Below are 27,820 nucleotides of genomic sequence, written 5' to 3'. Positions count from 1 at the left end.
AACACACCCAGATGCTCACTCGCTAGTCTAAAGATTTATAATCGTCCTTTCTTTTTGGGGAATAATCATGTAATATCACATATATCTTTTCTTAAAAGGGGCAAGTTATTGATTTTTCTGGATTATTCAAAATGCTTGGTTCACTGAGTGTGATTGTATAAGCCAATCATTTGAAATTGAATATGAAGTGAAGAATTGGAATGTTTCATTTCAGACGGTTCATTACAACTGTCATAACAAATGTCAGCTGGACGTGCTTTCCAATACTCTAGCATGAATAGCTCAAATGACATATGAAAGTTGATGGGAAATCTATCACCGTGTTTCAATAAGTAGATTACAATTCTGAGAAATTCAAGATCAAAATAATCCCAAGGTTAGCATAGATGGTGAATTAGTAAAAATCAGAAGCTAATTATGAATTTCGTTTTTGAGGGATAGCGCAAGTACCCTTTAATAAAGTAGCACAAAAATGACTAAATATCAGTCGTATACAAGACAATTAATTAGAGAAATATACCACAGCACCATAGAAATGAGTTAATATCATTCATGCACTGAAAAGGAAGACAATGGATCTCCTAGGCAATCATTCTGGACACATTACACCTGCGCATACTGAATAATAAATGTGGGGTACCTCATGGGTAACCTGATAATAAGCAGGATTTCTATAGCAGCTCCGACTGGAAAGGGGTCGTGCAAGCAATCAAGTCTGGAAGTTCACCAGGATGAAATTAATCATTTTTATTGCTCTGGAGCTTAATTCAAGTCAGGAATTCTCTCTAATTATTCACATTGGAAGCCAACAGGCAATTTAATGTAAAAGAATGAATGCCAAACAGTTGGTTTAAATGATTTGCAGACAAGGAATGAATTGCTGATCAATGATGATACTTTACTTTACTGTTAGCGACATTGATATTTTAGTAATCTAACTCTGGAAGGAAGAGCTCTGGAATCTCTTAAAAAGCAAAGTACAAAAATATGAAATACATAAGTATGTTGTATGGAAACCACTCTTTTACATTCAGAATTCCAAGAAGAGCTTAGAACTGAGACACCCCCCCCCCCAAAAAAAAAAAAAAAAAAAAAATTGTTACACTGTCACATACATGTCTAACTTTCCATACATGTCTAACTTCCATGCAATAATTTGCAACAACAAAACAAAACAAAACACTCAATCATTTTACAACTTCTTTGTAGGTCACCATTTTCCCACTTTATTTTCAGCTTACTGTCTGTATTTCTTTGTATCTATAGCCACTCCATCTCATTACTGGCATCCTGAACATTACTGTACTATTTTCTCCTCTTCCCAGATACTCATTACTCGCCCACTCCCCGTCACCGTCGGTGCCCCCCTTCCCGCAACCCCCGTTTCTTTCATGACGTTGATTAACTATGAAATTCATATTTCCTCAATGAAGTAATACTCGTAGCATTTTCAAATAAAACTGATATTGCAACCTTGGGCTAGTACATGACACTCACCGTCCCTCATCTCCTTTGAATGCTGTTATTAGATCTTGCTGGTGCGTAAGAGCCACTTTTTTTCCCTTGTGTGGAAAGAAATAAAAGGTTACAGTTTGCTTTGGTTTTTTGTACGATTGCGAGACACCCTAAGCTATTATATCCTTGCAGTATCCAGACATTCATCTTTGGCTAATATATATCCATACTGTAGGCAACGGATAATACTGTTCCCCACTGCCATTGCATTATTGGCATAGCATGGGTTCGCTGTGGAGGGGGGGGGGGGGGGTTGGAGGATTGATTACTTCATAAAAAGCATTGTAAGCATTAAAAGAAAAAAAAAACATTGGGTTAGGGAAGGGTTTCACTTCCACTTCCCCTTTCAATTTCTTTCTCTCCTTTTTCCCCACTTAATTCTCTTTTTATGGGACCTCGCGTAAAAGCTAGTTGTCAACTAAATTACATAGTTGACAAGTAGGCTTAACAATTTGTTCTATATATACAACTGTATGAGTCCTGTTTCACTATGATTAAAAAAAGCCTTGGGTAATAAAAAAGCCAAGTGAATGCTTACATGCCATACTGTCCTTTCATGTCAATGTGATGTAGTGACATCACGCCTCCATTTACATGCATTCACAGCTCCATCAATACCGACAGGAGGAAGACCTCATACTCACACCTCATCATCATCCCTCATACAATGTCTCATCCCTATCTCCTCCTCCTCATCACATCATCTCCTCCTCCTCCTCATCGGCAGGTTTTGTTTCATCCTTCCGCAACTCCCTCATTCACCCCAGCCCAGACAAATGACAAGATACTCTCACTTCATAGCCATACCTCATCTCTCCTGCCTTTGTTCACCCGGTGAACCCCTTACTCATTAATCTGAGTCCACTATTATATGTTGAAATCAAGAAGGGTGTTTCACCAATATTAGATGGTACGAGGTGACACACTTTTGGCTCTCTAAACAGACAAAATTGGAGGATCATGAACATCTATACTGCATCCTGTCTGCCCTGCTTACTCTCAAAACACCCCCATGCATCAATCCATTTTATAATAGGAATGGTAGAATCCATAAAAAATGTACCTCTTCACTCTAAATGTTACAAGAGTTTAGTTTCTTTCTTTTTTGGGGGAAGGAGGGGCAGGGGGGGGGGGTCATATTCGGGTGCATTTCCACCCCTGCATCCAGAGAGTACTTTAATGTGACCTCAGTTAACCTTTAAACAAGCCCATTTATTATCCCCAACTCCATAAAATAATCATAAAAAATAATTCATACCATGTACCCCCCCCCCCTCCCCAATTGTTCAACCCTAAACAAGCTGGCCAATTGCATGGCCCTAATCCCATAAAATGGCAAAATAATCATACCAAACCATTCATACCTTATACTCGACCCCTCTCTCTGTCCCCCTCGATAACCAACCCACACCTCTCATTTACCCAACCAAGTCCACCTGGTACCCCCATCTTCCACCGCCTCCCACACCATCTCCCCATCTCCGTAGGAGGAGGATGCGGTCCACTTTAATTGCAACCCATCCTAGACAGCCTTTAGCGCCGCCACCACCGAACAAGACAAGACAAGGCAAGGCAAGGTGTGGCTGGGTTCCTCCTCTCCCTGTTCCCCCTCTATATAAAGCACCCCACACCTCTCATCAACCCAACCAAGTCCACCTTGATACCCCCATCTTCTACTGCCTCCTACACCATCTCCGTGGGAGGATGCAGTCCATTTTAATTGCAACCCATCCTAGACAGCCTTTAGCGCCGCCACTACCAAGCAAGGCAAGGTGTGGCTAGGTTCACCGGTGCAGATGGGACCCTGAAATCAAATCAACCAGCCTCACACCTCCCTACAACCATGCTTACACGTACATGGTGCTATCCCCAACAACCTGTTATAGTAGTGCACAACCCAAAACAATTACAAAATATCCTCATCTGCCAATCTCCCAGCTCTGACTGAGTAGTTATACACTGGTATTGCATTCTGGAGCATCATTGTCCTTTATAATAATAATATGTTTTCATTAATTCATGTGAAATGGTTCTTGAGGGTGAAAAATTGTCATATTTTGGATAGAGATTAAGTTATATCTTATGAGATATACAGCCATAATAATGTTAAATTAATTGCAAGAAGACAACCTTTGTGTCAGTTGTTTATGGTAATGCAACCTGCATCTTTTTTTTTTGGGGGGGGGGGAGAGGTAAATAGGATACATGTACATTGGTTTTAGAGCGTATTTTACACGGTTGTACTTTCAAGAGATATCAAAAGAAGATTACTAAATAAATTACAGTTGACTCAAGGAGCCTTGGACCAATTTTACTTTTATTTTTGCATCAATTACTTCTTTTCTACATGGGATAGACCTTAATTTTCATAAAGTCAACTGCATTTTAATTACAAATTCATATTAGTGTTATTGCTAGGATTACCATGCTCCTGGTTATGAGAGCTGGGCATTTATCAGTATTTACCAACAATATTTTTTTTAATGAGACTGGTGGAGGGATACACATTCATATTGATGGAAAGGGAATGAAGAAATTTGACAGATATTTAAACATACTTACCTGTTTGCCAAGATGGAAATTGCCCTTTCCTCCGATGATATGTTTGCTTTTCACAAAATGAGTGGGTCTAGTGTTCAATTTGCCATAGTGTGAAGCAAATAATGCAAGTTAGCTTCCTCAAAAACTAATGATAACTTTGATATTTTTCCTTTATATTTAGCTGGCGCTCTAAATTTGTGGCCATTATGTTCAGGTTACAATAAAGTCAAGTAAACCCTGCAAGATAGCTCCAAACTGGATTCATAGAAATTTAAAAATCAAGGGATCTTTTTTTTTAAACCTCTAGGAATAAAATAAACATTAAAAAAAGAATGATAAGAGAGCAGATGGCTCACAGATTTCAAAAGAGTGAATAGTCGAACTCTTTCATGCATTAATCCCTGCACAAAAAATAAAAATAAATTCTTTGATTGTTAGGTGCTGCTATCTATTCACACCATTTCAGATTCAGACAATAGCTGTCTTTTTCATTAAAAAAAAAAATCTCATTCATTAATCGGTGCACCTTGCACTGTGAATCATCATCATCATTCAATCTCCATTGTGTTCTTATGGCCTGGAGATATGGATAACCGTTGATCTATATGTGACCTCCGCCTGACCTAGCTAGACATGGACGAAGCCCTCTTTTGTTTTCTGCTGTGATTCACGGGTATCTGTCTGAAGCAACCAGCCGTGCATTCTAGCATGAATGGGGAATATATAAGAAGAGAAAACGAGATATAAAAGCAGCTTGCAGCTTGGCATCCAATCCAGGCACTACTAAAATCAATGAAATTTGTCTAGAGCGCTTTAATTGGAAACCGAATTATGGGTCTATGTTAATTACTCTCCCTCTCTCTCTCTACCCGTTGAGAGCTATTTATGTAGATATATACGGCAGCCATTGGCAAGAGGGCAATCCGCAAGGGCGTGTGTGTGTGTGTTCATGTGTGTGTGGCGTGTACGTGAGAGGGCAAAGCAGCGAATATAATCACTCCACTTGAGCAGTGTGTGTTATTTGATGCATGCTTGTGTTGTTTTTTATACCGAGAATCCTATTGAATAGACTCTGGATTGCTTTCGTTTTAAGGCATGATGGATTGTTCAATGACGTACATGTAATTAAAGGCATGATTATAATAATGAAGGTAATATCAAGATCTTAATTTGCATAAATGGTTACCAAGGCTACGTATACGGTGTACAATTATACAAGCAGTTTAATGCTCCTTGCAAAGTTGACGTTAATGTAATCAATAAATGAGTAAATCATTACATATTAGTGTAGAAAACTGAAACAGATTTCAATGTCATTCATGTAGATTTTTATAGATAATTACACCATTTAAATCTGGTTAATTTGCATAATGTTATGATTTACATGTCATTTTTTCTGGAAGGGTATTGTATTATTGAAGTTTAACATAATGTTCATGCCTAAGAATCCAGCTGTAATCTTCATGAATAATTGTCATCGTACTTGTGGATGAGTCACTAGAATATTCTGAATAATTCATAAACAAGATCTTACATCTTTTATGAGATATTGGATGACAGTGTCCTGGTACTATGTCAGGGTGACCTCGCACTTCTTGACATGGATTCACCTACGATTTGGCTGTCTACATTGACAGAAATTTGTACTTTGTATGTGATTACTTTTATATGAATGTGATTGGTGAAGCATGGAGGGAAAAAAAATAATCATCCTTTCTCATCTTTTTTTCTTCTATCTTATTTTTACAGAGCGGTCCACACCCCGCCAGCCTTCTAGCGCTACAGCAAATCTCCGAACTGGTGCTGCCTCAGTCCCGCTTCAACCAGAGCTCAGGGAGGAGTCTTGGAGGAGGTAAGACCCATGGGGTGTGGTATCGAGTGGGGAGGAGTTTGGGTGTGGTATTGGGGTGGGGCATACGTGGGACAAGTCGAGTGAAGCAACACAAAAGACGGGGAGCATTATGAGTTGGGATAGTGTACTTGGTAGAGTTATGAAAAGAGAAGGGAAAAGTTATGATAGTCAAGGGGAGTAGTCCTTGGAAGGAGGTGAGCAGGGAAATGCTTTGCCCATAGGGTGTGGCACAGGGTGTGACACAGGGCGTGGCACTAGCTTTACCATATAGTGTGGCATTGAGTTGGGGCACAAGGAAAAGTTACAAGATTTATGTTCTTACCTAATGCATATTTGGCTTGCGTATTGCTGCGTATTTCAGAGATGCCAACCCTCCCGATTTTATCGGGAGGCTCCCGATAATTCACCCCAACTCCCGACCTTACGATCACCATCCTTATCCTCCCGATTTATTATAAAAAAAAAAAAAAAAAAAAAATGATTTTTTTTTTTTTTTTTTTTTTTTTTTTTTTTATTATGATTTTTTTTGGAGGGCGCTTATCAGTATATATATCTGTGAATTGAAAGAGAAATATCATCTGCTAACTTAAGCATGTAATAATTCCACTATGTTAAAAGACAAATTAAGAGTAGCGAAAGATTGTTTCAGCATATGGATCGCCGTAACCAATGCGTGGATATTGCCACAGAATCCAAATGGCGGAAAATCAGCAAAATAAGACCAGGAAATGGTCTCGGAAGTATAAGACCGAATACAGTATCAAGTACCTGTGTAATCGGAAGTCTGAAAGTAATTCATCATGCATTTTGTACAATTTTTATGTTATTTAAAAAAAAAGGGGGAATTATTTAACTAAATACACATGTAAAATGCTCCAAAATAAGGCTCAGATTGCACCAGAGAGCATCTAGAACCCCAGAGCTTCCAGGGCCCTAAGGCGGGCCCTGGACCCCGGCCGCATGTGTCGGGCGCTACGCGCTCGAGATGTGCGCTACGCGCACATTAATTGGTGTCGATTACAAATCCTCCCTATTTCTGATTTCCAAAAGTTGGCATCTCTGGTATTTATGGCAAGCCGTTTAACATTTATTCCTATTTCTTGATATATCAAGAATAACCATTGCTTTACAACAAAAAATCATTTCTTGATATCAAGAAATAGGAATAGTCCTATGTTAAAACGGCTTGCCATAAATATGCAGCAATACGCAAGCCAAATACGCAAAGGTGTGACTGAGGCATTATGTAGGACATTGATGAGCATGATGTAACTAACAATTATATATTTATTTTATTGCATAATGTTAACATGAAGAGAAGAGAAATATGCTGATTGTAATAATGATAAGATCAAACACACTTTCAAGATTTAGATAACTAATATTAAATGATACAAAATTTGCTCAACCACAGTTGACTGTCCGCCCCCTTCATTCTTGAAGTGGCAAGTTTTCATCTGCACAGGAGTCGACAGGGGTCGCTATTTAGAATGATGAATTGGGTTTATTTATGAAAATGGGGTAACATGATTATTCAAGAACTTCAGGGAAGTAGCCAGGTATTTAGACTGAATACGTTGGCCCAGTAACCCACATTTGCATTAGTTATTCAATAATGGCATGCCAGTCAAACAGCCTCTAGGAAGAATGGCCACGGCACATTAGCTCCATCCAGTTGTGTTTCTTCTGCCTCTGCCTGCTTCTTCATGTTTCTTTATTGTGTCTGAACCTTGGCTGAACTCGTGGTCTCAGATTTGACAATTTACTAATAAGAGCGAAGAAGGACATTTTGACACCTGTGTGGTGATTATGTGGTCTTGCATGATCTGTGTTGCATTCGCAGAACAATGGTTGGGGAAATTGGACTTAAACTATAATTCACCCAGACTGAAATTCCTTTTTGTACAAATCTGAAATAATACCTCTCATCAATATCTCAATATTTAATGGTAAAAAGTTGAGAGAACACCCATGCTGTGGAGCCTGAAACATTTCACATTCATGGCGAATTTTGAAATAATTAATTTGCATTAGAATTCACTCTATCACTAATTTTGGATAGGTTTTATTTATCCTTGCCAAATTATAGCAAGTAGGTCTAAATGTTTGTTTTTTCCTTCCAAATTAAATGCAAGGGCCTGCTTTGTAGTTTTCAGGGAGCTATCATAGTCATATACATGTACATTCCAAAAATTAACATTGATTCCATAATTGAAATAATATTTCTCTTTTAAATCAATGTAGAACTCAAATGTGGATTGTGTGTCATTTGATACTATTTAATCTGGGGGAACAAAGGAAGTGGTGTTTTGTCATTCGTCGTCTTTGATTTATGAACATACAAATCCGTACATTTATATAGATGATGGATTTGTATGTCAATCTGTTTATGCATGTTCGATGCTCACTCTTACATGTATGTATCTGTCTTCCCTGTACAATGTATCCCTCCCTGCAGTTAAGATAAATCTGTCATATTGTATATTGTAAGAATAATCTGTCGTATTGTATACTGTAAGAATAATCTGTCGTATTGTATACTGTAAGAATAATCGTTTGCTTTGTTCTCTTGCATGATCGCTATTTCCCATTCACAACAGCAGGAAGATACGGAACAGGTGGAGTACACTTCATATTTTTTTGTAAAAAAAGAAAAGAAACCGCATCTTTAATTTAAAAAAATCATCGCTAATTCATTTCAAAGCTTACCCAATCACCCCCCCTTCACCCTATAAGTCCTTACTCGTCACTCCAACAAAAAATAAAATATTTTTTGGGGGGTACATTTTAAAAAGTACCAAAGTCAAATGGTAGTTGTGTTATAAATAGCTATGTTTTCTTGGTGTTGGTATTCAATGTATCGTGGGTATTAATTTCCAGTCTTATTTCTAAAGCAGAGCGATTTTAATTCAGTTGCAATATCAATTCCCACTCTTTATTTTTATTCAAATGATCAGTTGGTTTTGTCTCATATTTGGGTTTTTACAAAATTCACTGTCTTATTTGAAATAAGATTATATTTTGTTTTCTTGCTTACGTTTGGTATTCATGAAAGGAAATCCTCTTTCTTAAATTGTAGAATTTCAAAAGCCTTTTTAAAGTGCATACATAAACAATTCAGTTGCAGTTGGTCTAATAGAAATGAAATAAAAAATAAATGCTTAATACATTTGCTGGTGTCCATATTTTCCTGCAAATTCATTGTGGAAGTATAATACTTGATGCAATATATTTAAAAAGAACATTTTTCTATCTTTAATATAATATGGTGCAAGTGGGCCTTCAAATACTGTAAACGGAATCCCAAACAAATTTAGCACTTCTGTAAAACTGGAAACTCTCAAATTTCTTTTCCATGATTTGCAATTATTAGCCGTTAGTTTGTGACGAATCACAAAATACAGTTTATGTTTAATTTAATAGTTATGTAGCATGAAAGTTTTCGAAATATCTGCAACACCTGCAAAATTAGCAAAGGTTTCATACAGTCCGAACTTTCTGGTGCTACAGAAGTCATTATCGAGTTATTAACACATTCATTAGCATATTCAATAGTGCAGAGTCATTAAAGTCATCAAGAAGTCATTAATATATTCATTAATTATTGCAAAGTGCACTTTGCACAAATGTATGCTGTAATGTTCCATGTCACAAAACCCTAACCTGCATATACTAACAGCGGTATGATTCATACAAAATAACACCACCTTCAGACCTGTATGCCCACCTACTTAGTATCGTGTCCTTGAGCATGTACATAAGGGCATTAACGCATACACTTTAACACAGAGTTAGCACCCTTCTGGCTCTCAACAGATGATGTCATAGCTCTTATCATCTTGTAGTTCTAATCCGATATAGAGACTAAGTAAATACACCTTTCGGATTACGGCTAGTTTAAACTAGGTGTTAATACCCATATTTTCTCTATAGCCACATATCGAGTATAAGTTTCTTTCTCTCTTTCTCTCTCTTTCTCTCTCTCTTCTCTCTCTCTCTCTCTCTCTCTCTCTCTCTCTCTGTGTCTCTCCCTATCCCTCCCTGCCCCTCTCTGTCTCTCCCTCTCTGTCTCTCCATCTCTGTCTCTCTTATCTTATCTTAATCTCATTCAAACTAATTTGGTCATTCAAGTCCTTAGTCACTGGTAAATCTGACATTGACACCTAACAGGCAAAGCCACACCGCCGTAAAGTAATAATCCTTAATAGGGTTTAAAGGTGATTTTCCATATTTCAAATGAAATTTTGTTAAATCCTTCTCAGATATCACGGGCAACTGCATAGTTATGAACACACACTTAGCACTTTGTGTATTTAGGAAAAGATGTAGTTCAGTAGAAATGTAGTTGAATACAAGAAATCTAATTTTTAAAATGAACTAAGTGTAATAATTTTCTAACAACAACATTCATGCCGTGCTTCATACATGTTTGCCTTTTATTCAAGACCATGTAAGATATCTATGATAAAATTTAAGTAAAAAGAAAAAAGAAAACAAAGAAGATAGAAATATATGTGGAAGATCATAGTCCTTTTCCTGTAAACTTTCCAAAATATTTTACAGCAATGTGAAATAGGTTATACAGGATATTTAAGCACATAATATTATATATTTATCAATAACAATAGAAATAAAGTCATAGTTTCATAGGATGATAATGGAATGTGTATTACATATATGCCACCTGTTTGTAGTAGTGACTCTCATTGCCATGGAAACTCCATGCTTAAGCCATTGAAATGGTGGTATAGATAGTTGAATGATTTAGATGTGAAATTCTGGCATCTGTCCATAACAGGATAAATAGGGACAAAAGAGAGAAAGAAGTAAAACGATGTTTTTCTAAAGAAACATATTTGCTCTGCTAAATCAAAATAGTTTAAAACGCTAACAACACATTCTTTATCATTTTTGTTTGTTAATTTGTTTCAATATAGTTTCATTCTAAGTTAATATACTAACCTTTGCACAAAGTAATACATTATGTTTGCATCATGACCTCATATCAATTCCAACCATTCTCATTTTTAGCTTATTAAACACTGATTGATAATCATCCAATTTATTCATGCATTTACTAATTTTATGGATATATTTTGCATTCCCTCTGTAAAATTGTGTTAATTTTTTCAATAATACAACAGGCAATTTGAAGTGCCCATTCTAACTCAATAGATGGATTAATTGTAATTGTCTAGTAATGATATTCATTTTATTTAAGATTTGTTTGTACATATACATTTTGCATAATGTTTTTGGTTCACCATTGAGAATGATTCAGTTAAACAGTGTTGTATCATTTCTATATGAATGAATATAGTGAGCCTGTGATGATATTTAGGTTTTATCATTTTGCGTCCATTATTTGATTATGAATTTGACTCAACATATTTTGATAAAAATATGACTTTGCCTAACTTGCTCTCATTTGCTACAAATAAACTTTTAATATGTACTTACATGTATATCATGGATGGTCGTAACAAATATTTATTTTCTTCAATGTCTTTTGATTTGATTTTACCAGTGAACCAAATTAAGCTTCAAAAGTGATGTTTTTATCGTGAAGAATGTGTAACAGATATGAAACTTCATAATTCATTATTTTGTACAATTTGAGCTAACAAAGGGCAAAACAACGCATTTTTAGCTCTGTTTATCATATAATACTCTTGCAACACCAACAAGACCGACACCTGACCGACAGTTGGCCGAACACACAATAACATTACCATGATTGGCTAAGAATCAGTCTGGGTAGAGTCGGTGTGGAGTAGGTTTGTCGGTGTGATTGAGGTACATGTATTAAGTACAGATTCTGTCCTGCAAGTACGCATGTAATTGCAATACCACCATCTACATTTATCTTTGTCTATGGGTAATTCCATTAGATGTGTCCTGTATGATATTAATCATTTATTTAATTATTTATTCAAATATTCAAATTCCTTGCCATGACTATTGACAAATGATTCTCACTAGTACCATCTTGATAAGTCAGTGGTATTACTTAAAGAGATTCAAAGTATCATTTTCTAATGAAATAAAATAAATGGATAAAAGACGAACAGGACACATGGAACGGAAATGCCTACATGTTGTGTATTGGGTTATATTCATTTTGAACTGCGTGATCCCTAAACATTCAGCGTGACCAGTAACATTCAGTTCGCCTCATTTATTACTATTTTTTCTGTCCGTTTTATTACGTTAGGTTCGAGTTGTGTTATACCAGTAGCAGACATCCGAGGTTCTGACTCTCACAACTACACAAAGGGAGAGAAGGCTCTTCGCTGCAAGCTTGCCTCCCTCTATCGTCTTGTAGACCTCCACGGCTGGACCCATCTCATATACAACCACATCTCGGTAAGTCAACTTCATGTTTCATTTGTTTGGGGCCAGAAGGGCATTAGAGTTGCTCATGTGTTGGTATGTAGAGGGCAGCACATGGACGTACGCACAGGAGCGTAATACATGTTGGCTCAGTGTTATGTAGTGATCGCCAAGTTGCCTACTTCACGAACGACTATATACCCACTCATGAACATCTTTAAGTTGTATACTTTAACACAGAGATAATGCCCTTCTGGCTCTAAACAGATGACTTCTATTGCTGTGAAAAAAATAGTATACATTCAGTGTCTTATTAAAAGCCATCTCATATACAACCACATCCCAGTATCAAGTCAACTTCATATTTCATCTGTTTGGAGCCAGAAGGAAATTAAGTTTATTTTTCCTTGTAAAAATGCGTTATGTGTAAACTGAATTTTATCAGTGAGAATCAAATTTTGATATGGACAATAAATACATTGATTCAATTCAATTATATTCTATTTCTTGGAAAATGCTTGCATAATTGAAATATCAGATAGTTAATGGTACTGATTTCATGCATTTAAAAAAATCCAATAAAAGGAGAAAAAAATTGCAATTGCAATTTTTTTTCTTCCTACAACACGATTCAAAACCTTTTATAAAGGCCGCGTAACCTGTGTTGTGCATTAGCAATGACTTTATACTTAGTCATATTGCTATTCATTATGGGCACTGGGAACTCATTACCGACACGCTACATGGACCCCAATTCATAGCAGCAATATCCAATGCACAAGCAAATATCCATTACAGGTTAAGTGACTATTGATTTCTAAAAGGCTCAATGTAATTAAACTTTTGATATCTAAAAGCTTTTGTCATAACCTGAACAAAGGGCACTTACACAAAGATTATATATTCGACCCCATTGATCTACGCTAACGTTGATTTTAATAAGTGGTAGACATGTATATTTCATGGTACACACACCGTTAAAGGAAACTGAGTACGGTAGATTGTTTAGTTCTATTAAAATCTTTGATGTTTGTCCACAGGAAATTAATTGTAATTACAGTGACTTAGAGAGCCAAGTTCATATTGTGTCATTTGTTTGACATTTAGGGAGTTTATATTCAGTAGTGCAAATCTTTTCCAAGAAATATCTGTTGACATTTCCTACATGTTAGGTCAGTTGGGTAATAAGATTAAATGTAAATTTATGTGATATTATCGGAGCCTTGTTACGAGGTCAGCCAAATTTCAAGTACTCATTGACATGGCCGGCATTCCACGGCTCGATGGCAACGTCAAGAAGGATCTCAGAATACGTGATCGTGCCACGACCCTCTGCTATGTGTCGCAGGTTATCTGAAATCTTGTAAAGTGACTTGATATCGGAACTTCGTTGAGGTTTCTCTTTTTATCAGATAGGCTATTACTATAGGACACTTGTGTATGTCTGACTTTCTCATGTACCTTTCCTTGATGTTCTTGGGGATGTTTCTTAGTTGAGTATCAGCCTACTAAACTATCAATATATACTGCTTCATGAATAAAAGCAGTGGGCTTTGCAAATATTTACTTCGAGGCTATGTACCTACATGTACTTGTTGGTTTTTATATGACATCAGAACCAGGCACTTCACGATTGCAAACCATAAATGCATTCCCAGAATTCAGATACTTCTCAAATAAAGATCTACCAATTAAGCAAAGGAAGATTCTCCCAAGCAGCATGCAACTACACTTGTATTGTGGTTACTACTATCTGTTCTGCAATTTGTCAAACATTTGTATGGCTTCACGGACACTAATAACCCAAATCTTCCCTTCACGGTTTGGTTACTCTGGTCTAATTCTCTCTCTAAGGTTTGACCACTAAATGGTGCAAATCTTATAGGCCTGATTGACAATATTTGAGTGTGATGTTCCATCATTCGAATCTAAGCCAAACACAATAGAAGTTGACAGTCAGTGGAGAAAAAAATTGGTTCACAATGCTTGCTTGCTGGACTGTGAATGTCAAATCGGCCTCTCCCTTCTAAAACTTGTAAAAGGATCAATTGATGATTGATAAAGAGGTAGCTATAGACCCTTTGCAGTAAACTTTGTAGAGAGAGGTTCGCTGCGCTTTCAATTTTGTCTTGCTTTTGATACCAGACAGTAGGATAATAATGGCTGAGAGGGCATACAAGGATGCCATAGCCGATTACACACGTTTTTGAAGTGTTTGACGATTGTTGGTCCATTGTCAAGGATGTATAGACATGAAAAGCCAGCAGGTGCATTTACTCAGAATGATTTTCCACTGGAAGGGATATCGGGGTAAAGAATGTACATACATGAAGACATGCATGTGGTGTCAGGATGGGTTAAAGGGTAGGCTTCCTCTAGGCCAAGTGTATTCCTACTTGAAATAAGATACAGATTATTATAACGGCAATGAAAATATGGACAGTATTCAATTCACAGTGATACTTTTCGCTAAGTTTGCATTTTCTAAACTAAAGCAAAGCTTAGTTGCACACATGTGTGTTACTGTATTTCTTAGGTGTATATATTTACATGTAGTTATCACTTTAAAAAGGGGTTAGCCAGGGTGTCCATGAAATGATAAATTTGACATTACAAGTTTGATGAAGCAGCCCCCTCCTTTTTAAATAGAATTATGTATAATGTTGGTGTAGGTAAACATGAAGTTGAATTATTTGGTTGGCCTTATTCCATGTTTGGGGGTATGGGTGCATTGACATGTCTACTCTCAAACCCCCCCCCCCCCTCTCTCTATTACAGCTTGCTGCACCCCTTATGATTACTTGTAAAGCTAGTTGGGCAATATCATAGATCAGTAATCAGAGTCATAAGCCTGCTGTCACATAGTGATAATTGCACTGCGGCATGACATGAGAAACCACATCAGACTTCATGGTGAGGTAACACGCCCTCCTGCTGTCAGTGGGTCATTTATACCGGTGTGTAGTCTGCCCACAATCAGACCACCGGTATCAGGTTTCCAAGGGGTCAGGTTCGGCTGGTGAGGGCCAGATCGGTGTGGTGAGTGGTCTGAGAAAGATTTGGCAAGTTCATGATTGAATTTCTACCATAAGGCCGTTATTGGGGGGAGGGGGTATCAAAACTGTTATTAAAATGTTATTACGATTATTATATTCACCACTACCCCCAGGCCCCACCACTACTATCATTATCACACTCTACCCGTTTTCACCACCACCATGTCTTCTCCTTTTCCAATAATTTTATGATTACCTTCATTGATGTTCATCCCTTTCATCTTTACCGATGTATTGTCAGCAAAACAAACACTATCATTATCACCACCCTCTCTTGTACTAGTACCAAAAGTATAGCAACGCGCCAACACTGTTACCAGTAACACCAGTTCCTCTACCACTAGCTCCACCACCACCACCTCCACCACCACCACCACCACACCCCCTCCACAATTGCCACCATTACCACCATCCCAACCTCCCCCATTTCCACCACCACCACCAACACTGACAACAACAGCAACATTATCACCTCGATCACCACCACCACCACCACCACCACCACCCTTCCCTGTACCATAACCAGAGCTCCCACACCACTTCACCAAACAGTGACAATCAAAATCACAGAGGATAAACATTTCCTCATCCTGTTTCATGTTTTGCATGTTAGCTTCATCAATCAAGTTCACACATACATGTAGATCAAGAAAAAATAACAAGTTGACAAGGGAAGAAGATCTATGCATGTTTAAAGTTTACATTGGCAGACTAGATCCTTGCCACACCTGTTCTTGGAGAGGCAAAGGTGAGGAGAACCTGTCATGGATATGATCACAAGAGGGAGATAAATAGGTGGATGAATCACAGATTATGAATGTCAAGGTCAGAGAACAGCAGTCTGTCTACCTGGGATTGTGTGGTCTTTCGGTGTGGTAGAATAAAGGAGTAGTTGCAAACAGTCTGTCTATCTGGGCCTGTTGTCTTATGTGTGGTAGAAGAAAGAGTGTTTGCAAGCAGCCTGTCTACCTTAGCCTGTTGTGGTGTTGCATGTGGTTGCAAGCAGTCTTCCTTGGCCTGCCGTGTTCTTAATAAGTGTGGTAGAAGAAAGAAGTGGTTGCACTTAAACATACCGTATACTTTCTGCCGAATGAACTGCTCAAAAAGAAGTCATCAAGAAGATTAAGGTGTACTATCGAGCATAGATGATGAGTTTTTCATAATTTGAAGAGATTACTATAAATGATACAGAAATTATTGTTACCAAGGAGCTTTTGAAGCTGGAATTTATAGGACATAGGAAAAACTCTTTGATATCATATAGGGTATTAGGACAGATTATATTATGTCGTACATATTTATGTAGATGTTAAAGGAAGTGAAAAGGGATTGGAGAAGGGAGTGGGGTGGCAAGTAAGTTTCGGTGCAGCTGAGAACGAATGTCACAGATTTCTACAATAGCAGTGTCATTTTGTTATGTACCATTCACTCTGAGTAAACTCCTTTTCAATCGTCCAAGCATACACGCCTACATGAGCATCCAGGCGACCATATCTCATTGGGGATAGTGTTAATATTCATGGCACAGACTCTGCAGAGGTTGACTGAGTAAGATCTCAATCAAATTCAAAGCTTGTAGTAGAATGTCCTCATATGACCCCTACCAGATGGCCTGTCCTGAAATGACCCTTGGTAGACATGAGGACAAGGAGAGGCCCAAGGCTGAATGAAGCATAAACAAAATCTAGGGATCACAGAACACATTGCTCAGTCATGTTTAGAAGGGGAGCGGGAAGTTGCTAACCCTGTAAATCTTATGGGCTTTGGAGCCTGGTAACAGGAGGGGGAAGGGCCAGGCAGGAGGGAATATTTTGATGATGGGTGGGAGTCAAGTGCTGGTGACCCATAGTTGGTAAATCATCAGATTTATCCTAATAAAAGTAATTTATGTGTTCATTTCCCCCTTTTCTTTTTGTGTATCTCCCCCCTCTCCTTCCCACTCCCCAAATCAAATTTTTACTAAAGATATTTTTTCAACATATATTGTATTGTATAGTTTGTGAAATGGATAGATAATTGGATATCACTGAAAAAAATGTCTGGTTTATTTGTACAGATACTTTTTTCATGGTTAAACAAGCTAGTTGCCCCATTGCATACTTTTCATCCAATCACTGAAAAAATTCAGTTTTTATTCTTCTGCACATGCTTCCATTCATCGATAGTCAAACAAAAATCTAGTTTCAATTTAAAATGAAACACTGATGAAAAGAATTATTGAAATTGTAGTTTACAAGGAAGAGAACTGCATCAAACGCAACATTGAAAAGAAAGATTTTGTGGATACAACATTTTTCGTCAAACATAAACTTTGAAATGTTTAGGGAATGTACTATGGTATTGTGCAGATCACCTTAGAATTTCTTCAGGCAGTTTTGGATATTCTTATTTAGAGAGGGGAGGGGAATGAAACGGGGAAAAATATTTCAAAGGTTAATGCCCTTGCATGCTTTAGAAAAATGCAGATTTGCAATTAAGTTCTTACTTCTCCAGTTTCCGTCATATTTTCTTATATTCTCTGTGATTTATTGCTGAGTGGGTGTTATTTAGTTAATCTGATATGTAAAATGTGCTTGGTTGTAATCGATTCAATGAGCAACTTTAAAGAAAACCAGCAAAAGAAATAAGCCATATGCTTGGGTTTTACATGGTAAGAAAAGGCTGATAGTGTACAAATTTACAACCAAAACACACCAGTTCCACAGAATAGTTGAACATTGTATACCTGTAGTTGGCCCCCATTCCTCTCGTTACCCAACCCATCTTAATGACATATTAATGAATCCTCCAAGCCTATTATTTGATCATCATAATTCATAGCTATTAATTTATTATGCTATCAAAGTAGCATTCCTAAATGTCAACTCCTGGATCTAATCATGAGTGGGAAAAAAAGAAATTGAACGAAATGGAGAGGAGAGGAGAGGAAGAAGGAAAAAAAGAAAAGAGATGTCTAGAAATAGGATATTGTTGATCCCGCTAACCTGGGCATTATCTAGTTACATGAAAGAACCCAGTTTTGGGTTTGGTAGTCTTAATCTTAGACTGCCAGGAAACAGTTGTCAGGTCCTCTAAATATAGGCCAACTTTCCACTTTTATAGAAGCACCATAAATTTTTTTTAAAAAAAGTCTTTTGAGTAATGTATCTCAGAGCTTTTTGAGGGGAGGGGGGGGGGGGGGGGTTCAGGCTGTCTTGTGCAGTTCTGGCACTGTCTTTGATTTCTAAGCAATGTTATCAGTAGGCTTATTGTTAATAAAAACATGTACCTGTATCAGCATAGAAGAGTTTTTAGGGACCCCCCCCCCCCAACAACAACAAATATTTGCCTCATCCTATGCTTCAATCAAAGGATAATATTTTTTTTAATTTGCAAGATAATTTGATACCTGGAACAAAATATCATCTGTGCAATTACACCTAGATGCCTTCTAAGGGGCAAGCCTAATAGATCTTTTTCTTTATTGACGGTTGTTTTTCCTTTACATATCTGTTTTGTCTGATCATTATCTGATCAAATGTCCAAATCAAACATCTTGTGTCATCAGTGTGATCCTATGACTGTTGTTGCCAGACTAGGACAAGTATAAGGTTATTGATACAGTCATGGTTGGTGATACCAGAGCCTTGTTTACATGCACACATCGGTGGTATTATTCTTAACAACCAAGAGGGTATCATTCTAACCCCTGACTGGTTCTTTGAACCTCCTTTCTTTCCCAACACCACCCCCCCCCCCATATTTTTCCTCTCGCCTTTATCTTTCGTTCTTGACAAAACGTCTTATTGCCCCATTCAAACTATAGTCTTTATCTTTCGTTCTTGATAAAAATGTCTTATTGCTCGTTCAGATTGGAAGACATTTATGTGAAACTTATGAAGAAATGTGTAAGAATCATTGTATATCAAAAGTGGCATTCACATTTGATGATAACATTGTATAAACATTTTGCAAAGAAGCTAGCCCATCAAAAGTGTGTGAGCCCATTAAAAGCCCTGCCCAGGTATTTGTTTTTTGTATAATATGACATTCAGACGTCTCTCACCCTTTGGATCTGCTGTTCCCCTTTCTATAAAAAAAAGAAGATTTTACCTCAAGAAGTACATTGGAGGTTCAATACAAGAAAGAGAACATGACCCCGATTCTTTATCATTTTGTTTTGTTTGAAACAATCCTCAAAACATGCATTGTGCAATGTATAACTGGGCGGGGCTTCTTTTTAATTGCACACTGATGATTGGCCAACCAGCTGTCACTGACCTCTTCAGAATGCATTTATTTATATGATGTTGTTTTCCAGTGTGTACCCCCCTGATGCAATACCATGATTCTTAATGCAACGTTTCTTTATACAAGTTTTATATAAGTTTGCTCCAGTGTGAACAGGTATATTTTATCTGGAGACACCAGACAATGTCACAACGATACATCAATGTTTTGTGGTCCCTGGATAAAGTTCAGTATTTACACATTGCACTTTCGAAGAATGTAAATTCCATAAGAATTGGTCTGGGTTAAGTGGTCTCTTTCTCTCTGCCTCAGGGTCTCTGTCTTTAGTTGTTCTTTTTATCTCTTTCTTCCCCCTTATTTCTCTTTCATGCTAACTAGCCCTCTTATTCTCATATTCCCCATCTTCCCTCTTCTCTAATCCGTCTAAAAGTATTCCAAAATGCCCTAGTTCAGCCAGTCAACCTTTCATTATTGAGTTATTAAAAACACACATAAAATATCAAATTTTAATACAAGGGGTCTTTCTCCTGTATTTCCCTAGTCCTGTGGCTTGTCCATCCCTCTCCCTCTCTCTATCTGTCTGTCTGTCACTGTTTGTCACTCCCTTGCTAATAATTCACCCTCTTGCTCCGATGTTCCCCTCAACATTCTTTAAACATAAAATTACCCCGAGAAGAACATTGGAGCTTCGATACTCCCTGCCACTCAAGCTAAAAGCCACTATACCTCACATCAATAGAACATACGCTCTGTGGTTCCCCTACCCTGCTAAGAATACATGTATTACCGCAGCATATATTCTAAATGAACCCTTGAGCATTGTTAGCCACATGCAGGACATGCAGGTACATTTTGTACATTAAATATAAGCTACACAGGAAGGTTGGAATGCATAATGCATGCTTCAATCAAATCTTCCGAAATTGCTTTTTACTTATGGTTATATCCTTTTCTTTGCTATGTCTGTTTATTTTTCTGTTGTTGATTGTAATTCAAATAAAAATATGGTAGAATCCAGAGACTGTAGGCAAGTTTAGGAATATAAGTGTATATGCTTGTTCCAAATCACAAGATATGAGAAAAATATTGATTATATGAATGTGATAGAAATATACATATATGTAACATGAGTTATTGCAAGGGTAGATATTTATAGAAGTTGGGAGAAGTACTGCAATATTCTATATTGGACATGAAATCGGGTGTATTGTAGACTAAGGTAAAGACTGTCTGCAAAGATACATGTAGGTCCCTATATAGAAAGAGATGGAAATAAAGGGATGTTTTCATAATATTTGGAAAGGATACTACTGATGAAAAGGTAGAAGAAGATGATGAATAGGGAGGGGGGGAGGAGGCGAGACACAAGGAAAGACAATTAAAGGAAGAGATAGGAGAAAGGAAGGTAGAAATTGAGTTTAATAGGGAGACAGATATAGACAAGAAAGAGAGGTAGAAAGAGATGGGAGGCAGAAGGAGAGAGAGAGGGGTAGAAAAGGATTGATAATAGCGCGTCCTTGTACAGCACTGGGATGAAGATTTGCCAGTCACTTGACGGGACTTCATTTCAATTGGCTTTACCCTCACATAGAACATGAAACGACAAACACAATTTAGTCAGCTGCGCCTCATACCGAGCTGGCCCAACCCCATCCCTTTCTCTGAAGACGATGAGAAAAGGAAAGACAAATGTCATACAGACTTTCACTGGTTACATTCCCACTTCAGCAGAGATGATGCTAACTCGACAGGATTTACAGAGAGAGAAAGAGAGAAGCTCCGGTTGCACATAAAAGGCCCCATTTACACTGGAGAAAAATAACCAATTCGAAAAAACCCCACTATATTTACATTACTGGTAAAACCTAGACAAAACCTTGATGTTGCTAATTCTGGTATTTTGGTGAGTTATGCATGCTGCTCTGTATGCGATAGCATGGGCTCGAGAAAGTCTCACAAGCAAAAACTAGAATAACTCAATGGTGTTTTAAGAGCTATCATTTACACTGGATAAGGGCAGAGTTTTAAAGAAAAAAACGTACTACAGATGTTAATTCAGGTTTTTCAGCCAGTTTATGAGTAGTTGCCTAGCAACTTGCAACAAAACTTCACAGGATGAGGAATAACTCAGGGTTTTTGTGTGCAGTGTAAATGCCCCTTCTGGCGAATATAGGAGAGGAATATTCTGAGCTTTAAAATAGTTGATCCCGTTCCTTATCCATGGAAGATGGAGTATTTTCTTCGCTTGTGTACCACATTCATATTCGCTGAGAGCCTGGCTGTGCATCTTTCAGCGCATTAAGACGTGTGTCAGATCTTGGCTGGACTTACCCAGACTGCCCTTCTTGATCTATGTATAGATTTGGTTGAGTTGATTTGTCCTGGCATGCAAGATTAGGGCAAAGAAAGTAGGCCACTCTTCTGCTCCATGGTATACCATTTTTCCAATGTCAAAGTCTTAACAAGCATTAGGAAAACGATGGGTGGATGGAAGTTGAAGCTTGGATAATAATGTTACTTTATTTTGAAACAAAGGCTGTATGTATTCTTTATTTCTTTATATACAATTTTTTTTGGGTATTGCACATACGTCTGTAGAAGCTTATGAGGCCTATATATATGTGGAAAATCTTACTGAATTTTCTGAATTGTTTACCAAACTTATGAATATATTGTAAGATTTAAATGTAAATTATGGTAAAATTTGGTTACCTCTATTATAATAGTCAACATTGTGATTGAACCTTTCAAAGCACACTTACACATTTAGGATGTAGGAGGAGAATAAATGCGACGGGTCAGGAATGGTTTGGCGGTTGGGAGGAGGAGGAGGTTGAGAGTGGGGGTTGCAGGGGGGGGGGGGGTAATTGGGAGGAGGGTTATGGGGGCCAAGGAAGAAAGAAAATGATGTTTCAGACGACAGTAGCAAGTAAGGAGCAGATAAGAGGACACGTCTTCCAAGAGGTGTTGTAAGTAAGGGGAGCTCTGGGATGGGGTAAAGCAAATAGAGACGGGTTGAAAACACCACATGGTTACATGACTGTATCATCGGTATTTTTCAATCATTGATGAGGTATTCTGCTTGATCCTCTGGCTCTCTTTCTCTCTGTCTGTCTGTCTCTCTATCTCTGTCTGTCTGTCTGTCTCTCTCTCTCTCCCTCTCTCTCTCTCTCTTACCCTTTCTCTTACCCTTTCTCTTCTCTCCCTTTCTCCCCTCTACCTTTCTCCCCCTTCTTCTCACCTCTCTCACTTTCTCTTGTCTTGTTTTTCTTTTGACTCTTTCTCTCTCTCTCTCTCTCTGTCTTTCTCTCTCTCTCTCTCTCTCTTTTCTCTCTTCTCTCTTTTCTCTCTCTTTTTTCTCTCTTTTTTCTCTCTTTCTTTTCTCTCTTTCTCTTTCTCTCTCTCTCTCTCTTTCTCTTTCACTCAACATTCATGCCAGCCATCTCTGTATTTATGTTTGGTTTCCATGGTGAGAGGAATTCCCCAGGGATAGTAGATGAGCCTACCTGAAGAATGAGCTCTGTGGCTCGATCCAGCCAGGTCTAGCCTCAGCCAGTCTATCTTTGATACTTTGATAATGCAGTGCACTGCCAGGAATAAACAAGCATGTATGGGTTTTACCGTTAAAAACTTGTATAGAAGCCCCAGTCATTATATTTATACAGATATACATTTTTTGCAGTACATTTTCATATCGGCCTCATGTTGACTTCTTTGTCTATTCATGATTCTCCTCCGTTGATACATTAATATTTCATAATTTAAAAAGCCAGCTGTTGAATGTTGGCAATAGCAACATGATCATTACGTGCATCTGATTGCCTGTATTAAACATGACGCATTCCCCCCAAATAGGCGTCACTTTGCAGTCATTTGCTGAAACTGCTACACAAGGCCACTTTAATACTGCATGGTCGGCCAACCAACCAACATGAACTATCCGAGATTACCGGCTAAGGCTTGAGTCAGAAACGATGTGTCCGGAACTGGCATTTTGATCAGTAATAGCAAATGAAGAAGCCTCAGAGAAATAGAAAATGGATTGTGAATATGTTTCACAGCTCCTTTATAAGACAGACGAATATGATATGGACTGTGTCATAGTCATGGCAAAGTACTTTGAAGATGAAGAAATTAGAGATGTAGAAGTGCGTCATTGCATGAATTTCTAATCTTTTACCTGATTCCTTCATTTCTTATACTAAGGCTGCATGCTAAGTTTTTTTTTTTTTTTTTTTTTTGGGGGGGGGGGGGGGGGTTGAAATTTCCAATTAGAGGTTTTTATGAACTAGGCCTCTTTTAAATTGTTGGGGGGGGGGGGGTTAAGAGTAAAATTTGATGGGCTCATGTGCAACAGAGTTGGCCTTTGGCCGTAGAGCTGCCATATTAAAAAAGAAATGCCATACATGCTCATGCCAACAAAAGGTTTTAAGAGCAATTAATAACCCACTTCTGAGTATGGAATCATAGGAAAATTAATAATTCAAAAGGATGTGAAGAGTTCTTTTTAGTGCGATAATTCTCATCTTGACAATATATATTGACAATATAGAATCTAAGGATGCACCCATTCAGAGCTCGTGCATGCTGCGTACATGTTTGACTGTCGAGACATACAGTAAACTATTCATGATTTGACCTTTAGCGAAGACCTATTAGTACGCCATTTTGATAGCTGGCATTACTCTTTCGCAACCAACAACATAACATTATTTATTAGAAGTCACCCACATTAAGCCACCATGATTGAGCAGCATGCATGCAAAGATACTCAGCGCGGTTCGGTATTGATTAGGAAAGACGGATATTTGCCGAGAGTGATCCAGCGACAAATCCGATGCCGGGTCTGGAGGCAGCAGTATATAAGCCTTGGATCTTGTTTATTTATACAGATGTATGCTGCAATGATGTGCTACAACTCATTTGAAAATATCCAGGGCCCCAGTCGCACAAAACTAACCATTACTTTGCCATTGATGGTCACTTCCATGGAAACCTTGATTTTGAGTAGCTGTTGAGCCCTGTTACCATGGTAGTAGCCATTGATGGCAAAGTTACCATCAATGGTAAGTTTTATGCAATGGGCCCAGTTCAAACTGTCACACAGGTTATGGAATAATTAAATAAAAAATGGAGACCACAAAAAACAGCTGTAATAAGCTGCAATATCTGATATATGTACACATGCATGTTTTAGGCAAACCTAAATTCAGCTGTAATGCCTGAAATAGTTAAATTATGCATGTTTTATGCAGATAAGATGGATGGTGCTGTTTTTTCATCATCTGTTTAATCATGTCTCACCAGACCTCGCTAAAACATTGCACTAGGCAAATATTGACCATGTTCCTCTCGTCCTGCCTGCCTTCGCATGCATCATGCAGGCATTAGAGTTCACATGGGCATACTAAATGTATGAGTCAGACTCAAAGGTTCATTTATACCAGAGGAAATTTGTATACAAGGAAATTCATATACAAAAAATTGTATGAAAAGAGATGTTGTACAGAGAATCAACGGATAGCAAAAGGGGCGTACACATTGCATAACAACATTTCATTTAGAAACATATTATATATTAAGAAACTAGATTTGAATGGGTCAGTTTACACGACAGCTGGTCAGTCATCAGTGTGCACTCACATTTTTTGTACAATACAATGTTTACCAGACGATTCTTTATCAAGTTTTTGTTCGAAAGGATGCTCAGACATGCATATCTCTATATGACGTTTCATACCAGAATACATTCCAGACTAGAAAAAATAATTACTTATAGCTATACAGTTTTTATGTAGCAATACAATAAATGTTGGTAGTCTGAACAGAGGGTCAGAAAGCAGGAGTGGACTGACTGTCTCGAGTCTGGGGCGGGGATGGAGGAGACGTGATGATGGAAGATGGGTGGGATAGATGACTCTGCGAGAGACAAGGATATATTGAAGTACAGATTACCGACTGGAAGGGTGATCGGGATATGCAGCTGATCTGTCTGTTTGTGTGAAGAGAGCTAGTCTGTAAGATCGTGGATGCTATATTTGCTTCGTTTTGAAATGTTGACACAGATACATACATGTATGCAGTGGGGAGTTAGAAGGGGGAGGGGGTGCATGCTGAGGGCAGTGAACTCACTTTAAACACCCCCCCCCCCCCCAAAAAAAAAAAGTATCCATGAATGAAAACAGGAGGGGCATTAAACACAACTTCTGTCATTTTCAACAAAACTCCATACTAACTTTTTTGTCAAAGGGAATTTTTTGTTAGAAATAATAAGTGGGACTGTAGCAAGAATGATAATGACGTCACTTTTTTAAAAAGATGATTCATGTGGTGAAATGTGAGATAGATGTTGGCCTGGCTGAGTCACATTATTGACAATAAGAATAGACTTTGAATGAATTGAAAGAAATCAATAGCTTGGCCAAGTGACTGTCAAGACAGTTCCAAGATAGCTTGCCGATCGACAGTTACACCCAAGGTAGAAAAAATTGTCTGTGTGGAGCATCTTGGGATGACGAAACACTGTTGCTTGAACTGGAGAAGCTTGGCGGAAGTCTTGGATAGATAAAGGCATGGATTACTCAAAGGGAACACATAGTGTCATGATTGAGAGGGATAGGAGAACATCTTGGCAGTATTTCATCTAACGTAGATGTCTTGCTTTCAGGCTTTATGTCTTACTCTCCCCTCTTGATGTCTTTAAAAGTCTGGAATATTTGCTTTCGATTTTCCTTTAGAAATGAAGCTGTAAATGAGTCTGAAATTCATGCTTATGAGATAATTTTTTTTTGTTAAAGATGGAGTAGTCTATGTCATCTAGACTCTGGTTTTAATGGTTTCCGTGAAACACATATTGGAAAAGCTTGGTCCATCTTGAAGTAAGGCTACTGTCGATGTCTTACATTTGATAGGGTAACATACCATTGTAGATGACTACAAGGTAAGATTAATGACCATGGATGTATGCTTGTAAATAGCATCCACTGAGTCATAAGACCTAAGCCAGTATAAAACCTATTGACAACATCTTTGTGTGTCTCTCTATCTCTCTCTTGCTCTTGGCTATAATGTGATTATGTATGCATCATTATTCAAAGAGAAAAGTACATGATCTTGTCAGAAGTATTAATACTATATGAAACATAGTAAAGAAGTATTTCTGTGTTATTGTGATTAATAAGAGCATTTATTATTTATTATCTATTGATAAAGGAAGAGGTTGAATAGAAACTATCCTTCCCTTCAAAAAAATTAAAATGCACATCGACGCTGATGTTAATTAAACTAATACATGGTATGGAATATTGGGTAGTTCGCCAGCAACTAGACTTTAATAAAACAAGAAGAATTGGTTTTTACTTCAACTCAATGATACAATCTGGATCGTCAACTACCAAAAAAATGGCAAAATCCTTAGCTAGCATTGGGTGAAGTTGGTATCCCAACTTCGTTTATATACTGCCATTGGTGTATGCCTGAGCTGGGTCCTCTACATCATTATGAAACATTGCTTCATGTGGTACTTAGCTTAGACACGTGTTAAAATTGTAATGAGCCCGCTCACTAATGATATTAATTTGTTATTATCTCTTCCCTTTTCTTGTGTATCCTCTATCTCTCCGTCTCCCTATTGCCCTACCCATTCCTCTATGCATCTCATAATCTGTTCTTTATGTTCCATCTTCATCTTCTCATCACACTCTGTGTTTTTGTTTCTACCCTCTATTTTTCTGTTCCTACCCTCTATTCCTATTCAATGCTCTCTCTCTTTCTCTCTTTCTCTCTTTCTCTCTCTTTCTCTCTCTTTCTTTCTCTCTCTCTCTCTCTCTCTCTCTCTCTCTCTTTCTCTCTTTCTCTCTTTCTCTCTCTCTCTCTCTCTCTCTTTCTCTCTCTCTCTCTCTGTCCTGCTCTATCTCTCCACCTCTCACATGTTCAAATCGTAATGAGCCCATTCACTAATGATATTAATTTGTTATTATCTCTCCATCACTCACTCCAGGCCCGTGTCAGCAAGGAGCAAGACCAATTCCTGATCAACCCCTTTGGCCTCCTCTACCACGAGGTCACCGCGTCCTCCCTCGTCAAGCTCGACTCCGTAGGCAACATCATCGACCACGGCACCACATCCTATGGCCCCAACCTGGCCGGCTTCACACTCCACTCCGCTATCCACAATGCCAGACCAGATGTCAAATGCATCCTCCACGCCCACACGCCAGTCATTGCTGCTGTAAGTATCATGGCCGTAATGATCAAAGGATCAAGACATATAACAAGCCTCTCCCAAGAGTTG

General features: G+C 38.0%; 1 protein-coding gene across 6 annotated transcripts in view; it reads left to right on the top strand.

Moving 5' to 3' along the window:
• The window catches only part of LOC575014 (gamma-adducin), a 102,934-nt gene that overhangs the window by 57,572 nt on the left and 17,542 nt on the right, over positions 1–27,820 (top strand). For 4 of the 6 annotated variants that reach the window (XM_030985824.1, XM_030985823.1, XM_030985821.1 and 1 more), the window contains exons 4-7: positions 5,806–5,908; positions 8,509–8,526; positions 12,123–12,274; positions 27,527–27,757. In XM_030985824.1, coding sequence (XP_030841684.1) covers positions 5,806–5,908; positions 8,509–8,526; positions 12,123–12,274; positions 27,527–27,757 — 504 coding nt within the window. The remainder of the gene's footprint in view (positions 1–5,805; positions 5,909–8,508; positions 8,527–12,122; positions 12,275–27,526; positions 27,758–27,820) is intronic. The other 2 variants (XM_030985825.1, XM_030985826.1) reach the window with 2 other exon arrangements.

Source organism: Strongylocentrotus purpuratus, unplaced genomic scaffold (genome assembly GCF_000002235.5).
Source record: "Strongylocentrotus purpuratus isolate Spur 01 unplaced genomic scaffold, Spur_5.0 spur5_scaffold_15, whole genome shotgun sequence".
Lineage (NCBI taxonomy): Eukaryota > Metazoa > Echinodermata > Echinoidea > Camarodonta > Strongylocentrotidae > Strongylocentrotus > Strongylocentrotus purpuratus.
Note: the sequence above shows the minus strand (reverse complement) of the source record. Positions and strands in the feature narration are given on the sequence as shown.